General features: G+C 38.1%; 1 protein-coding gene across 6 annotated transcripts in view; it reads left to right on the top strand.

The window, feature by feature from the left end:
* Nucleotides 1-15,445, top strand: part of LOC149145359 (uncharacterized) — a 36,393-nt gene extending 20,948 nt beyond the window's left edge. For all 6 annotated transcript variants that reach the window (XM_089446911.1, XM_089446909.1, XM_089446912.1 and 3 more), the window contains 3 exons: nucleotides 14,430-14,508; nucleotides 14,760-14,805; nucleotides 15,010-15,445. In XM_089446911.1, the coding sequence (XP_089303037.1) occupies nucleotides 14,430-14,508; nucleotides 14,760-14,805; nucleotides 15,010-15,019 (135 nt within the window). In that variant the 3' untranslated portion in view covers nucleotides 15,020-15,445. The remainder of the gene's footprint in view (nucleotides 1-14,429; nucleotides 14,509-14,759; nucleotides 14,806-15,009) is intronic.
* Nucleotides 15,446-17,166: the final 1,721 nt, after the last annotated feature.

A 17,166-nucleotide genomic window follows, 5' to 3' on the forward strand; every position in this document is an offset into this window, starting at 1 on the left:
GAAATAGGTACAGGTTACTGGATACTAGACGGTGAATTCAGTGTTTTAACACTCCCTTAACAGTTTGTTTGTAGAAATTTGGATAAAAACCAGGTGCAGAGAATAATTTCAAGAAATACCTTGCGGATTGCCACTGACAGTTGCAAATGCAGGTACGACGGAGGCGCCCGCGGTTTCAGAGTCAAACGGTGCAGGTTGGCGCTGGTATGGTCGTCAAACACATGCAGGAACAACAGTCTCTTTCGGCAAAAGTAGAAAAAACACGAAATTTTGGCCTAAAAATAGATTTTTGTCATATTGGCGCCTTTTTGGGATGACGTCAGCATGACGTCATCGGGTGGGGTCGGAGTCGGATGACGTCAGCATGACGTCACCGGGTGATGTGGCAGGTCCTGGTTGGTCCATGGATATGCTGAAGTGGCGGACATGTCAGCGAAGGGACAGACGAATGAGGTGATGCGACGGCGGGGTGGCGGCGACGTGGCTCTGACGTGAGCATGACATGGGACCAGCAAAACCAGGCGGTAAGTGAAACAGTGGTAACGGTTTTCTCGGACCGCTTACCATACGGCCCCGGTTTTGTCAGAGGCCGCTCCGAGAGACTGAGAAGGTGACGCGTGGCCGAGGACTGACGTAACCCTTCGTCAGTTTCTCGGGCGCTAACTGTCGGGCGTGGGGACCAACCCGATATGCATAAGGGCCGTCCGATCAGAGGCGCTCGATCGGACGGCTGACGGGTTGATGAAGTGATCGAGCGATACGGAAGGGGGCGGGATTTAAAAAATGTATTTTTTGGGATGCGCGCTTAGCGGAAGATCATTGGGGTATGAAGAATTTCGATGGTTTTTTAATATATTTTCAATAAAACCAATATAGCGCCCGAACCATTGGAATCATAAAAATGGGTTTTTTATGAATAGTTTTGTCAAAATGCGCCCGGTGCTTAGACTTTGGATAAAGGAGAAAAGTGGGTTTTTAGAGTATTTTTGCCAATGAAGCGAGTTAAAGGGACAAAAGGGGTTTTTTAGCAAGGTTTTTGGGGATTTTTTGGGTTTTTCTGAGCAAAGGGAATGTGAGGGCTTAGGCGAAAGGTTGTTGCTCATAACCAGAGGTTAGAGCAGCCCCCAGGACAGGGTTGACCATAGTCCCAGGTGGACTAAAGTCTCCCTTTAGACAGACATATTTAGCTATAATGCTAAAAGGAGGATATTTATAGAATGTTTGGGGATTTATACACCATGGTGTTAATAATACTAGGGAAAGGGTAACATAGGGGAATTACATACTAGAGTTAGAGTTAATATGGGGGAATATGTGAATGAGGGGGAAAATCACTAAGTTTACTTGAAACTTACTTAGTTTAGGGAGTAGATCAAAATGAAAAGAATTTTTAGACAAGAAATGTGGCTTTTCAATGAATAAAACCACCATCAAACCTCAAGTCTTCTAAGCAATTCAATTGATGAGGGGATGTTAGTAATGAGTGGGAAAAGGGATAATTGGGAAGTTAGACATGCTTCTTTGTTTTTCTTTTCTCATCTTGACCATCAAGGTTAAATCTGAAATGAATACCACTTCTGCAACCCCATCTACTTACCCAGCCATTTTGCCTAGCATTTTTTGTTTCTTCTTGAAGGGTGCATTTAGGCTTGCAGACCCTTACTTGCCTTTTCTTTTCTTTGGCTTTTTATTTTGTTTTTCTATCTACTTCTACCCTTATTTCTTCCAAGGTCCCAGATTAAGCTGTTGGGAGCCTTTTCTTCTCTACCTGAACTACTTGTCTGCCAAGATTAAACAGTTTGGACAGACTCCTTTCTCTATTCTACAACTGAAAATTTAAAGCATGACATGATCCAGTTTAGACTGTTGGATCATCCATCAAAATTTGAGTCCCCATCAAGCTATAAGCACAGATTGTATTCTTATGGAAATATGTGATCTTTGCATCATCAAAGCAGAGCATATTTGGACCTTTTCATTGCCAATCATGAAATATGAAACCTATTGGTATAGGTAGCTAACAGAAACCATCATGAATTGAGAGCACAACCAAAGCAACTACATGCATGGTTGCCTTGCAGGAATGTTATAGGTTTTGTTGTAGACAAATTACTAAATTACCTGTCCAATTGGACATTGTTATATATGTGCAAGACATTGACATGGCTAGCCAGCATATTCATTTGCTACTGTTAATCTTATGGTTAGAATTGTAACTCTTGTTCTCATCTTGATCCAACCATTTGAAATTGAAATTTGAAGAGCGGTAGTGCAATAGGTCAGCATTGGACCAAGAAACAATCTTAATACATATCATCTTAACAGATTACCAAAGTGTTAAGGTCGCACAAATAAGTGTTTTTTATAAATTTCTGTGAGCGCAAGTGGGTAGAGTTCTAAGTTGCACGAAATGCAGAAACTTTTCTGAGTTTCCGAAATTAGAAACGTCACCTCCCAAAAATGGAAAAGTCAGCCGAAATGCCGACTGAAACATCATATATATAAGTTATAAATAAGTGAATAACACATTATCTTGCAAGTAAAAAGGGAATAAGTCCCATAGATGACAATTTAGAAGGAAAATCAAGTCTATATTAACTCTCATAGATGATTACATGATGGTCGAGTTTCGGCCGAGTTTTGGAGTTTTAGGTATGGGTATGGCCCAAAACGCTGGGTTCCTAGAAGTTTCGTGCAGCATAGGTAGGATGTAAGGTCTGTTCCTAACCCACTGTCTGCATGAGAAAAATTCATGGCTCGTAAGAAACAGTCTTAGTGTCAGGTCTTAGAACTTGTGGGGATTCTGTAGTGGTATTTCTATGTCAACCAATACTGTCTATCAAAGATAAGAAGTATTTCCATATCATTTTTGGTCACATTTGTTTCTGCTGCATGGTCTAATGCAAGATGCTTGTCAAATTTCTTGATGAAATTTATTGCATTGTTGCTTGAGAAAAAGAACATTCCTCTTGTTAACTGTTGATAAAACTAGGCGAATATTTTATTCTTTTCCAAATGCATTTCTTTATTTGCTTTTCTGAATTTTCCATCTTTAGAATTTTCTTTGATGATTCCTACCCATGTACTATGAATTTGATGAAATGACTTGGTGAACAAACCTCTCTAAAATTTCTGAAGGGGGTATCTTAATATTTATCTGTCATTCTTCTTTGTACACCAATATAACTAGAGGAACATAGGGGCAATTCATGTGAGCAATACTTAAATGTGTTGGCATCTTATGTTAGTTGTATGGGTGACAACATCTAATGTTAGTCACAAGTGTTTCATTGACATTAAGCGTTAGCCATAATGTTGAATATTCCATTTTGATTTCTAGACAACTTGTTGGTACCTATATGGAAATTGAACAATTAAGTGTTTATAAATATTCATCTCTCTTCTTAGTAGAACTACATATGGATATGTTCATTGTTTGCTGAATAATAACGAGTTTGAAAGATAATTGTGTTAGTTGTGTATGGGAGCCTAGTCATGATTTAGTAAATACTTATTGTTTGTGTGAATGTTTTTTTAGAATGGCCAAATGTATACTCCTGCAAAACAGTGCATATGCTCTCCATTAAATGATGCCATCTTGCTTGAAGGTGCTTTGCATATGTTGGGTTTTAATTTTCTTTCCATGCTCGCTGAAATGGTTTTGGGAGTTTGTTGAAATGGTCAACAGGATGCCAAGCATCTTTGCTTGATAGTCAACAAACTTTGCCAATCTTGAAATCCTGATAACTGTTAAGTCTGCTGAATTCTTAATGGGATATGAAATTTTGCTTTCTCCATATGAAGTCTAATGAGGTTGGAAGTTGGAACTACTCTCAAACATCCTGAAACAATTAATGGTAATCTTAAAAATTCAAGTAAAACTATTATCTATCCTTTTACATAAAAAAATAATATTACCATTAACTCTCAAACATCCTGAAACAATTAATGGTAATCTTAAAAATTTAAGTAAAACTATTATCTATCCTTTTACATAAAAAAATACTATTACCATTCATCACCAAGGTTCTAGACTCTTCAAAGTTCCATCCCTTAAATTTTTCTATCTTCATGGGTTGTTAGGCAAAAAATTTGGGTGCAGTGCCAAGCATCCCCCTTCTAGGTGAGGGGGGCACTCAGATGTCCCCCTTTTGGGGAAATACATCCCCCACACTATGGAAAGTTGCCCCATGTGTTTCCCTGAGTTTCTCCCAAAGGGGACTTGGGGAAATGTCTCCCCAGGCATCTCCCATCCCGCGAGCGTGGAAAATGTGGGGGGTATGCCCCCAACTTGGGAGACGTGTCCCTGTGGAACACAGGTATATAGGATCCAGGAAGATTTCTTGGGATCTGTTATCACTCAGAAGTCTTCCCTAGAAGTTATAAAAGAAGGAATAATCTGAGGTAACCACAAACCTAATCTTTTAGGCTCAGGTTCTAGCCAACTTAAGTCCAGAGAGGACTCTCTCTTTATAATTTAACTTTGTTTTGGGTAGGATTTCAGGCTAGTTCTTAGTGCTCATAATGTTTTGGTTTGATTGGGTGGTGGACTTAAGAAAACAGATGGGTAGAACAAGTATTCAGGCCATTGGGCTATGGAGTCAATCAAAGAGTGGCTTAACTGGATTAGATCAATTACTAAAGTAAGAGTTCACAGGGTAGGCTAGCACAACAAAAAGCAAATCTGCAGGTTCAAATGGATGAGGTAGTCCTAACCAGGGCAAAGGGCAATGAAGAATCCTTAAACCGGGATTAAGATGAAGAAAAGAAGGATGATCAGTAGCAAAGGGAAACTAAGAATCCTTTACTATGGACCAAAGGGGGGGAACTACGGAAGTAAGGGAGCAATTAAGAATTCCCAGACCAAGATAGTTTAGCAGAAAACAATGAGAAAGTAAACAGTTAAAACAGAGAGCATTTAAGCTAATTCTGAGATATCATTCCTTGTTTACTATTCAGATTTCATAGAGATAACATGTGAATATTTATAACATGACGAGAAAACAATAATTAAACATGAAGAGATAATACTTATTTGGTTCCAACTATGCACAAGAATCCAATGAAATGTCTTTAGCTTTATTTCATGACCCAGCAAAACCAGTCCAGTCTTGAATACAATAGCTCCTTAGCTCGATATAAAATGTCTACAAAAATGTATTTTAATCCACCCTAATTACTTCAATTTGTGAAGTATTTATACAAAAAATGTTACAAAATATCTCATAACAATATGAGAATTATTCTAGGAAACCGAAAATATCTTCAAGCATGAAGATAGAGACAGATGGAGAACTGTCTTCTTGCTGTCCCTTTTATTATGACTGTGCTGGCTGTTGTAATTCGGATTTGTTTCTTTCAGTTGCTTGATACTTATGTGCTGGAATTACTTTATGTCTTCTACCTACTGATACTCTTTACCTGCTACACTTTGACTCTGTTTTACCTGGCTACCATATAGATTTACTGCAGTAACTTTATAGTAAATCTGTTAGTTTCATCCACCATTCACTTTCAGGTAATTTCATCCTTATCATCTTTCTATATATCTCGTCAGCTTCAGTATACTTGGCAAAATTTGGCCTGTTGACGAACAAGTGCTTTACCTCATGCTCTAGGAAAAACAGATTTTCCAAATTATCATATAATACCTTTCCAGTGGGCAGAGCTTTTACCCTTGAAGTACTAGCTTGGCTGCTGGCCAACTTGTTTAGTCTTTCAACATAATCATCTTGGGTCATCAGCTTGTCATGTATTACCATAGGACTGGGAAGTCCTTTTTCTCTTAAAATACCAAACTTTGTCATAAATCTATCAATGTCAGCTTGGATGCTTTGGCATTTTTTCTCAAGACTGAGCATAAGGTTCCTCTTGGTAAGAATCTTCTTGATTTCTATGATGGTTCCTGTTCTATATTCTATGCCCAGTTCATCCAGCTGATACCTGTTTCTGTTGTTCAAAAATGCTATCAATTGGTTGGCCTCTTCAGGTTTATCTCCCAATTCTTCCATTGTCTTGTGAATTGCTTCTGTAGCCACTTTTACCAGTTCAATTTGCTAAAAAATTACTTGAATAGATGGCCAAACATCATTGATAGAGTCAATGATGTTGGCCCAAAGTATTTCCTTTATATCTCCTAGTGGCTGTTGCAATGTCAAGTCCTTTTCAAGGACTTTTATCATTTCTCCCATTCTTTGATTCTTTTGAGCTTCTTCCTTCTGTTGTATTTGTGCAAGTTTGCAATCAGTTTCCAAACTTGACACTTTTTCTCTAAGATTTTTGAGCTCAGTAGCCTGGATGGTCATTTCCTCCATGGCTTTTACCAATTCAGCTGTCTTTTCTGTGGATGTCCCTGCGCTTGTAGATGTACCTGTAACTGGCAGAGCTGTAGCTGGTGGAACTGTTGGTGCTAAGGAAGCAGCCAATGTGGAGGGCATTGCTGTAGAGACTGTAGGAATTATAGTCTGAGGAGTGGTGGCCAACTCACTTTGTCTAGACTGTATCAAGTTATCCAGCTCTTTCTCTGTTTCTTTCAGTTGATCATTCAGCTTAAGGACTAAGTCCATAAGCTCTTCCTCCTTCCGAGTTTCCAATACTTCAGCTGTTTGTGGATGATGTAGAGGAGGAATTTTGAGAGGAGGAATTTTGAGTTGCTTTTTCAATGTAGCTATGTCATCGTTTTTCTTTTTAATCAGCTTTTCTGCAGCCTTTACATCCTTGGGATCATGCCCCAACTCTATGATTAAGTCCTCTAAGGACTTTATTTTGGTATCCTTGGCCTGTGAAGAGGCCTTCTCTAGTTGGAATTGCGCTGATATATTATTCAGCGAATTTTGGAGTTGGTGTGCTGCAATGGCCTTGTTGGTCAAGGTGGAATAGACCATTTCCCCAGTCTGCTTGTATAATTCTATTTGGTCGATAGGATGGATATCCTTTGCCAATACTTCAAAGTCTGTTTTCAAGTAATTTGCTATTGACCTGGGTTGCTGTGTGGTAGGCTTCATGAAAGTCATCTGCGTTTTATCTTCTTTCACATTATAGGCTGACATTAGCCTCGTTTGATTAGTAGGAGCCATTTTAAGGTAATGTGCATAGCTTTGGGCCTTCAATCTTTCATTCCCGGTCTTTATTTCTTTGTATTTTTCTCTAAGGTCTTGGTTCTGGCCAGTTGGAGCTCTGAATGAGGATACTTCCACGCTCTGTTGTCTCTCTAGCATTTGAGCCTGTGAAGTGGAAGGTTTTTGTGTACCTCCAGAGGGAGTGGTCTGCCTGCTTTCTACTCTTTCTGTACCTGCAGTTTCAGCTGTTTTCTCTGTGAACTCTTGTTCTGAAAATGGATTTGACCTTTGCCTCTTGACACAAGTCTGTGCAACAGGTTTGCTAGAAGGAGTGGCCTCCTCTCTATCTCTTTTGGGATTCTTCTCCTCATTTAGAGGAGTTTGTAAAATAGGAGGATTACTCATGATGTGTTCTGGATGAGCCAACTCTTCTGATATGTCTGGCTGCATTGATTCCTCTTGCTCTTGAGGTCCTTCTTCTGTTGTTTTCTCACTGTGTTCTTGTGATTCCCTTTGAGATTGGGATTCTCCTGGCACCTGTACAAAGGAATCTTCATCAAGTCTTCTTTCTAAATCAATCAACACATTATTGACAACAACTTCTGTGTTATCTCAGTCTACTAAGGTGTTCTCCACCCATTCTAGTTGATTTGCATACTGTTCTATTTCAGGAATTCTGTGGTGGACATAAGGAGATAATTTGTTCTTTTGTTTTTTATTGCAGATGAACTCTAAAGGGTCCTATCTCCATATAAAACTTTGTTTCAGTTTTAGCCTTTGAAGGATTTCTTCAGCTTCCTTTCCTGCTTCCCTATTGTTGCATATGAAGGGGCCAAGCTGATCTTTTATTCTGAGTTGAGCCTTTTTCTTGGCCTTCACAAAATGCACCTTATCTGAATTAATCATTTGCCTGTAGTACTCCAGAGCAAACAATCTCATGGGGAGGTATCTTGGCAGTTTGTAGGGTGCTAACTCACAACCATATATTTTGATTTCAGTGTGATTTTGGTACAAGTACCAATCTCCCACTCTATATTGTTTGGACAACTATAGGACCCTCCTGATATCTGCACTGATTCTGGGGGGAGGACTTCCTAACAGCATAGTTGCCACTGGGTGCACAAAAAGATCTATGAAATCTGTGTAAGTATATGGAGAGTCATATAGGTGGATTAATGAAGTCCAGAAGACTACTGATCTAGGGTTGCCTCTGGTATCAAGCTTTTGGAGTGTGAATGGGAATTTATCAGCTTGATAGTATAGGAAAAGATGATATAAAACTGATGAATATTTGAACACTCTTTCATTGTCCATCCTCATGAATTGATCATGCATCTTATTTGCAATGAACTTAGCATAATCAAACATGATGGCAGGGGGCTGTCCAGGAGTGTAAATGGACATAAAGGCTATAATAATCTCATCAACAAATTCACTTGTAGTTTGGCCTAACACACTGGATATCATTTCTATGATGTCTTGGCCAAGATCAGAGAATATGGTCGACATGTATGGGGGAGGGTCCTTTGGAATGTATTGCTCTTCCCTAATGAAGGTCTGGAATAACTGAGCAAGTTTGATGGAGGTGAGTGTAGGGAATCTATTAAGCAAGTCTCCAACAGAAAGGGGGGTCAGGTTTTGGTTTGGTTGCAACTACAACATTTCATTTATGGATTCAGCAGTGATGGTAAATAATACAGAATGGTCAGGGGTCATCACTGCTCTTTGGCTGGGACTATAGTTCATATGGCAATAATGGATAATCTCTGGGAAGATATGAACTCTGGGGAATTGGTACTTGGGCAAACCTGATTCCCAAAGACCTATTTTGTCTGCATGGTTCAGGTACTGGTCTCTGTACCTGCAGTATAATTTCAATGGGGATTCTTGGACAGAGGTATCTTTAATTTGAAAGTCTTTATCTGCCAAAGGGAGGTGGTCTAAGTCCCTGTGGGGAGTAGAAATTGGTAGGACATTCAATGCAATTGGAGCAACCATCCTTGGTTCTTGTGGTTTCAAGGACAGGGGCGAAGGGTTTTCAGTAAAATTGGGGAAAATTGGTCCAATTCAGAGTATTTGGAGTTACTGGTCAATTGTTTCACTGAATTACTTTGTAGCTTAAAGCAATTGAGTAAAGGTTTGGGAATAAAACAGGGTTTCTCAGTGAATTTGGGTAAATACCTGGTTTCGGCTCTGAACGGATTGATGGGCGACTGTGCACGGTTTGCAGGAAGCGCACGTGACTGAAAGGTGGTCTGGAGTTTCAGCAGCTTCAACAGGTTGGCAGTTGGACGTGGGTTGACGGTTGCACGTACTCTGGTGCTTGCATGGAGGTCTGAGCGGTCTTTTTCACGATAAAACTAAAAACAATGAGTTTTTTAGTTTTATTTGCAAAGTCAACTGTTTTGGTGGGTACATGGAGAAAGGTACAATTGGCGTTAAGCGGGGGATGAGATGTTTTTTCATCTAGTGGGAGGCGGTAAGCGGGTTCATTTCGCACTGCTTTTGGGCTGGAGTGGTTTTGGGGGGAGGCCGCCCGATGCCATTCATCGGGCGCCACGTAGCAGCGGGGTGAATAGTGAAACCACCCATATTGGGCAGGTAAAGGTCAGCCTTCAGAGGCCGCCCGATATGATCATCGACCGTTGGATCAAAAGGGACCTGATCGTACGGTGATTGGGGCGGGGATTTGACATGAAGTTTAATGGAGGGGCTCGACGGGGTTTTAAATGTGGCGGGATTTAATTAATGATGGATTATGGAGGTTTAATGGCATTGGGGGTGATTTCATTGGCGGAGATAGATTATTAATTAACCACAGATTGATTAATTAATCTCTTTTATTTAGACGGAGGGTTTTGGTTATTAATTTGCCGATGATCGACTAATTAACCCTTTTAATCATTCACGATAACCATATAGTTTATATTTCAAACTTTGGGGCGGGATATTAATATAGGGGTTTTTATTTATAATATATGGGAAGGGTTATATTTCTTTTTCGGGATTTAATATATAAAGTTAAAGTTAATATGAAGTGAAAGCGGAAAATAACTTAGCGCCAAGTCAAATGTGTATTTATAATTTATTTACTTTTATAAACACATTATAACCTAGGCTTAATGTTATTTTTGTGGGGTTTTTCGGAAAGGGGTTTACTTGGGAGTAATTGCTTTCCCTTAGGAAAATAGAGTTTAAACCTTAGGAAGAGGGGTTTTATGAGGGGAATGAGGGGGAGTGAAGAGGGGTAAATGTTTATTAGGGGATTTTTTGTACTTAAGGTCTATAAGTCATTAGGCCAAGGGTCCGGTCCCTCCAGAAGTCAGAGAAATGCTCTGAGCCCCTTTGACTTAAGATTTTAGGTTCTTTAAGACTTTCCTTGGAAATTAGTTAAGTGAAAATTGTAATGAATGAGGGAGGTTAATCAATTGATTTTGTGTACTTTGGTAAATGCTCAATTTTCATCCATACTTTAGAAACTTGATGATGAAGGTAAATGATATGATCTTATCTAATCAATTATCACAATTCAACAACCATTCAACTACTTACCCATCTATTCATCCTACCATTTTTTCTTTTCTTTATTAGGGTGCACTTAAGCTGGCAAATTCTTATCAAAACCTTTTATTTTCTTTTACAAAAGTAATCTATCTAAGTCTAACCTTATTACATTCAAGGGCTCAAATTAAACAGTTGAGCTCTTTTTATTAACTCTACCTATCTACTTATTTGCCAAGATTAAACAGTTTGGTCAGATTTTATTCTCTATCTATAAACATGAAATTTAAACCATGAAGTAGCCAAATTCAAACATTTTGACTATCCATGGATTGTGGCAAAAGTAACAAGTTGCACACAATCTTTTTATTCTACATCAAAAGTAAATGGTAGTGGCATTTTGATTAGCACACTTTCATGGTCTTTTTTCTTTCTTGGGGTTCATTTTTTCAGCTTTTTGACCTTTTTTATTCTTTTTGTCCTTTGATTTTTTTTTAGGACATACTCTCTTTACATTTTTTAATTTTTTTGATTTTTTGCATATGGAAAACATTTGCAGGAAGCAAAGGTATGTACATATTACCGATTTGACCTCAGCTATTAAAAAATTATCACTCCTATTGGTATAGGAACATAACAGGATCCACCAGGATAAGAAACTCAGTCTTCTTCTATTATTGTCTCCAAATGTCAGCGTTATCTGGATCTGCAACATCAACCAGTGTCTGAAGTCCTTGATCTTGCAAAAAGTCTATTGCCCCCAGAGGCAGAGAGTGCTGGCCTTTACATTCCACGCAGGGATCATTGCTAATTTAATATTCCTGCCATCTCTAATTCTCCATGCCAACCTGTTTCCTACCACGGGGAATGACAAAATTAGTGTTTTCCAGACAAGAGAAACATTTGAGATAAATTTTTTGCTGGTAACATAATCTGTTCCTCAAATGAAAGTGGATCCAATCATGTCTGCTGGAGAACATTTTGCCACGAACCTTCTACAGAGATTAAACTCCACAAATTCTTGGCAGCAAGGCTTTGCCAAAATGATAAATGTTTTTCAACCCCCACCCACCAGTAGCTGTGGGCTTAGATAACCTTTTCCATTTGGCTAGTGCAATGCGTTCTTTCTCCTTTTTCCTGTCCCTTATCTCTGAAATATGATTGTATTTTGGGTGATCCATAGCACCCAAGCAACAACACATGGGAGGGTTTTCTGAGCAACAACAGCAGGATCATTCATCAGTTGTCTAAGCATTCAACCAAATAATTACCATTCTGTTGCTCAGCTCCTCCAGATAAACATAATACCTCCTGCCAAACTTCTTTTGTGAAGGGACAGTCCAAAAGGATATGTTGGATGGTCTTCTCATTCATTCTGTATAAATAACAGAATCCTTGTCCATGCAAGGTTCTCTTTTGAAAATTATCCCGAGTTAAAGCTTTATTACTCAAAGCTAACCTGAGAAATTCCTAGACTTTGATGGAACCTTTAACTTCCAAAGTGGTTTGCACCACCAACTTTCATTCGGGACCCAATCAAGAAACTTAGTTTTGTATCCCATACTGTCAGAGTACTCATAGTTGGTTTTGAAGATTATCCCAGTGATTCATCTTCTTCTCTAAATTGAACGTAATTTTCCACCAGATTTTCCCATCAATGAGTTCCATTGGATGGTCTCCTCTCACTCCAGACGTAAATCCCTAGCTGACTTTGAACCTTGCTGCCACAAAGTACCTCTGCCCAAATCTGTAGCATTGGCAAAGAAGGTAATGTCCTGCTGACTTGGCTTCTTTCAGAGACCTTCAGAAAGAACATTGATACCTTCAGAAAGAACACTTGTTGATGATTACTTGTTTATTGATAGCTTCTTACTGAATCCTTCTTTAGAAACTTGATACAGTTTCAGAATGGTCGAATCATCAACATAAGGTATCGTGAATGTGCTTGAAATGCCTTCAGATCTCATGTTCCTCATCTTTTTATTGACATACAAGTCACAAACAATTCTCTTGGAGTTTACCACTCCATGAAGCTTCTCAACAACACAAGTATGCACTATGAATCACACCATTGCTTGCTGTTCTTGATCTCCAACAAACCTCTAGATGGAGAAACACATCTCTTAGTTCGGATTGGGCATTTTTCTTAAGTTGGGAGGACATCCAGTTGCATACCATTTTGAGACTGGTCTCAGGTCAAATTGAACTATGGCACCTCCAATACAGGATTTTTGCATTTGTCCAAGGCTTGAACTTTGGCAACCTTTCTTACTTAGCAGAGAGACTATTACTCAAACTTCACCCAGAGAATCCATAGTTTTTCTAAGGGCTCTTGAATGATTAATGAAAATTCATTTCATTCATTTATCCTTGACTCACTTATTATTCCATTCATATAGTCCTATGAATCTTGTGCTGGATTGGATGCCAAGAAAACTCTACATTTTCATTACATTCATACCTTCAAGGCCATGCAAATCAGAGAGTTTCTAACTTGTTAGTTATATGAATTACTTAAATGTTGAATGTTCTTGTTGGAATTTCTTAATCCATTTGAAATTCCACTCTTCTAAGAGCTTTGCTTGCATTAAGATAGGAATAGTGTATTATCATTATATTCCTATGTAATACCTATTATATCATTATTGCAGTGTGTAGTGATGGAAGAAAGTATACCAATGTCATAACTTTCACTTTCATTCCTAGAGAACAACAAAGTTTGACACTAATGATTTTTGGAATGCTTGAGTTATCATAGTCTAATGTGTCCCTATTGTTAGGGTTATTGGGTGTTTCCATTATGTAATAATATGATGCGAGATGTAATAAGGCCACATGTGAAACTAATGCACTACAGCTTTAATTTGATGATGATTAAACCATTCCTATACAAAGTGTACAATGCCTTTTTACGTGTATTAAACCAAGAGACGAAGAAAGGGTTTCTGGGAATGACAGATATATCATTGACCAATGCATCTTATTCTGCTTCACCATTGCACTTTAGAGATGTTGTTGGAATTTAATTTGTTTTATCCTGGACTGGAAAACAAGAAATTACAAGTTGATAAAATAGGTTAGCTGGATTATGGATTAAGTGATACCTGAGGATTCTGATGTCTCTGATTTATACTGACCTTTAGCATTCTTCTGGTTGTGATATGTTTGAATTTGTTGCCTAGAAGTAAAGGTATTTTGTTGCCCTCTGACTGAAAAAGAATAAAAAACAAACCTGTAGTTTATGAAAGACAAACCTTTGTTTCATTGCAACAAGTACAACTATTATTATCATACTAACTATATTGGTTATTTCATCTGATGTATGTTATGCTGTCTGCAAATAATGCCAAGTTAATTGTATATGGATGAGATTTGGAGAACATGGCATCTCAGATGCAAAATGCAAAATAAAATCTGCAAGGAACGAGGGAATATGATTTGGCATTTGGCTGACTCAACAGATCAAAGTCATTATAAAGACAGTTGGCTATGATCTAAAGTTTTGGTAGAACAATTGCATGGGGAGATCTCATTTGTGTAATGTAAAGATGCAATTTGTAGGCACCTGCAATGATGCTATTAACATGTAACTTTTGGTAAAATCATTAACTTATATGTGTGAACTTTAAGTTGGCAATAGAACCTCCCAAAAATGAAAGTGTTTATATTGCGGTAAGAGAGCATTTATTAAGGGTTTTCTCTTTGTCTCTTACCTTTGCTCATGCAGGGGCAGTCTGTTTAGGTCTGACCAATGGGCCCTTTGCCTTAGCTGTCCCTTATCATCTTGTCCAGCTTGTTTTTTATAGTATCCAGTGAAAATTTTGTAGCCATTGCTTCTTTTCTCATGAACTCTGTTTCACTGTTGGGCAGGGATTTGATGAGTACATGAACCTTGTACTGGAAGATGCAGAAGAAATTTCTGTCAAGAGAAAGACGTGTAAACCATTAGGTAATTTATCTAATTGTTTGCACATATCAACAAATAGAAATGAAAAACGGAAAAACATACAATCATCATTTGAGGCATCTCTTTTTCTCATATTTTCTTGCAGTAGTCATTCTACAGTTTTTGTCATTTGTAGAGCATATTTTGAAGGGATTGTTACAGAGATATAAGTTAGATCTTTTTGCACACTTCTGACGTGCATAACTTTTTTATGGAGAGTGTTAAAGATCTAATTATTTTAATCTGCCTTTTAGGACGGATTCTTTTGAAAGGAGATAACATCACTTTAATGATGAACACGTGAGTAGTACGGTTATTTCAGCGTTTTTTGTTTGTGTTTTTTGGTCAAAACTGTTTATGCTTCTTCTGTTATTTAAACTCTCTATTCCTTTTACATTGAAGAATTTCTGTTCTGACAGTGTATTTGTTTGTGCACTGGATGAGAAATAGTTTATGTTATTACAAGCTTACAAGCCTCGATGTTTTGTTCCTCTTATTTTGCAGTGGGAAATAAATTGCATGCATGAAATTGTCAAGAAGATCTGAGCGTATTCTAAAATAGTCTCTACATTGCAACTGCTAGATGGTCATACTAGGTATTGCCAATGTTCTTGATGCGTTCTAATTTTGTAGAAGTGCTTTAGCTAAAGCTCTAGTTGGGAAGTTTTCAGAGTCTTTTTTTGGTAGCCAAAGCAATGCTTTGGTCTAATTTTCCACTTGTATTTGTGAGGGAGTCATCTCGATGTCATTTTTCAATGGACGTCTAGGCACAGTTCCCATCGAAAATATTAGTTAATCAGTTAATTGGACTTCCAACTTGTATTTGGAGTTTTGCAACTGTTTCTTCTCAGGACATTTTTTTAATACTTTTCATGACAGTACCTGTTAAAATTATTAATTCCTTCTTGTTTTATGGAAAGTTGTGTGATACTTATGATTACATGAGTGGGTTATGGTTTGTTATTTGTTTGTCATTGTTTTGTAGAGTGTCTCTACTTGAATAATCTTATTGTGTGTTTTAAGAGGTTGTTAGATTTAGTTGGACATGAAAGATTTTCTCTAACTAGTTTAGCTCCTAAGGTACTGTGTGGTCAAGATATTCCGCAACTAGTTAGCGTGTTGAGATAGTGTGCCTATCTTGAGACAAACCTTCATGTATTTATATTGTTGAATATATCAATCAGATATAGTTTTGGTTTGTGGAAATCATGTCGAATCTCCTATTTGTTAACATAGTGTTAGAGCTAATATGACCTTGACTCTCTCATGAGAGGGGTCTGTACTCGTGGCATATTTTCAACATTAATAATTGAATATAGATATAGGACTAGTGTAGGTGTAGTAGCTGTGAATATTTGGCGTGTGCCTCATGGTTGGTTTATCTCAAGCTCATGTGGGTCGACAAAATCAATGCCATTCTATTTTCAAATGGATGAGCTCTTTAACCTTAGTGTAATATAATCATAGAGCAGTCAATTGATCTGCTGTCCAATATAGTTGTGGGAGGTTTGCGATACAGGGCGCCACCACTACCAAGATTGTATAACTGAGTCATTAGTGGTATTGATTGCATCTTGTTGTTGCCTAGGAGTGTGGAGATTGGCTTTTTCCCTTGGAGTGACAAAATTGAGGAGTGGCACATCAACTGTCCATGTTGATGAAGCTGATTGGTTGAGCTACTCATGGTTGTGCTTACCTCATTCATGAGAAGAAACACTCATGTTGATGGCGATTGGACAGATCTCGATCTATGTATGCAAGTATGTTGATGCTCAAGTGCTTGTGTACTTATTATGAATGGTGTAGTTCACAATCAATGTGCCTAGTGTCGAGTAGAAGGATTATTGACCAATTAAGTAGTTTACAAAGTATAGAAAGTTAGAATTGGTCATCCATTCTGTAATTTGATCGTATTTGTTTCCTTCAAATCAAGAGGAGTGTGTGATGCCTACAAGCTTTGACTATCAAATCAAACTTTGGGTTGTAAGTGGCCATCCTTTTCCACATGCTTAAGTGTTGTCCCAACATTGGTTATGGCTTTAAGCATTTCATAACGTCAGTGTGAGTACTAATAAGCTTCTACATCTAACATGGTTGGGTAGTAGATTTTCAAGTGTGAAAGGTACTCAAACTACTTAATAGTGAGATGTTATTATTGATATGATCATGGACCAAAGAGCCTAGGGTTCTTCGGGTGCACAAGAGGAGTTTGTTGTAGAGCTTAATTGTAGGAGTGTGTCATTGACTTCATGTACCCTTTGAAGCATGGTCAAATAGCATCAAAATGATGCCTATGAAGCACACATGAAAGTATACTCTCCTTCTAGATCAACTGCAAGATTACATTGAACTTGTTATTTATTGCAAGCTCTCGAAGTGAACATAGATATGTGCAAGTGTGAACTTGTAAAGCATGCATTGAACTTGTTATTGATTGCAAACTCTCGAGGTAAACATAGATATGCTCAAGTGTGAACTTGTAAAGCATGAGGAACTACTCCACTGTTGGTTACACTATTTGAACATGCTTGATAAAGTTGTGACTTGCTCATTTATGCTTTGTAGCTTTAGATTTATTGACTTGTACAAGTAGTTTCTGACTGTGATCATTTAAGTGCGAGATTTCATTGCCCTTTTCTGTTGATTCTCTGTAAAACATAT

The sequence above is a fragment of the Pinus tabuliformis genome, chromosome X, assembly GCF_031772625.1.
Source record: "Pinus tabuliformis cultivar Carrire ecotype Pingquan chromosome X, CPIR1, whole genome shotgun sequence".
NCBI classification, from domain to species: Eukaryota; Viridiplantae; Streptophyta; class Pinopsida; order Pinales; family Pinaceae; genus Pinus; species Pinus tabuliformis.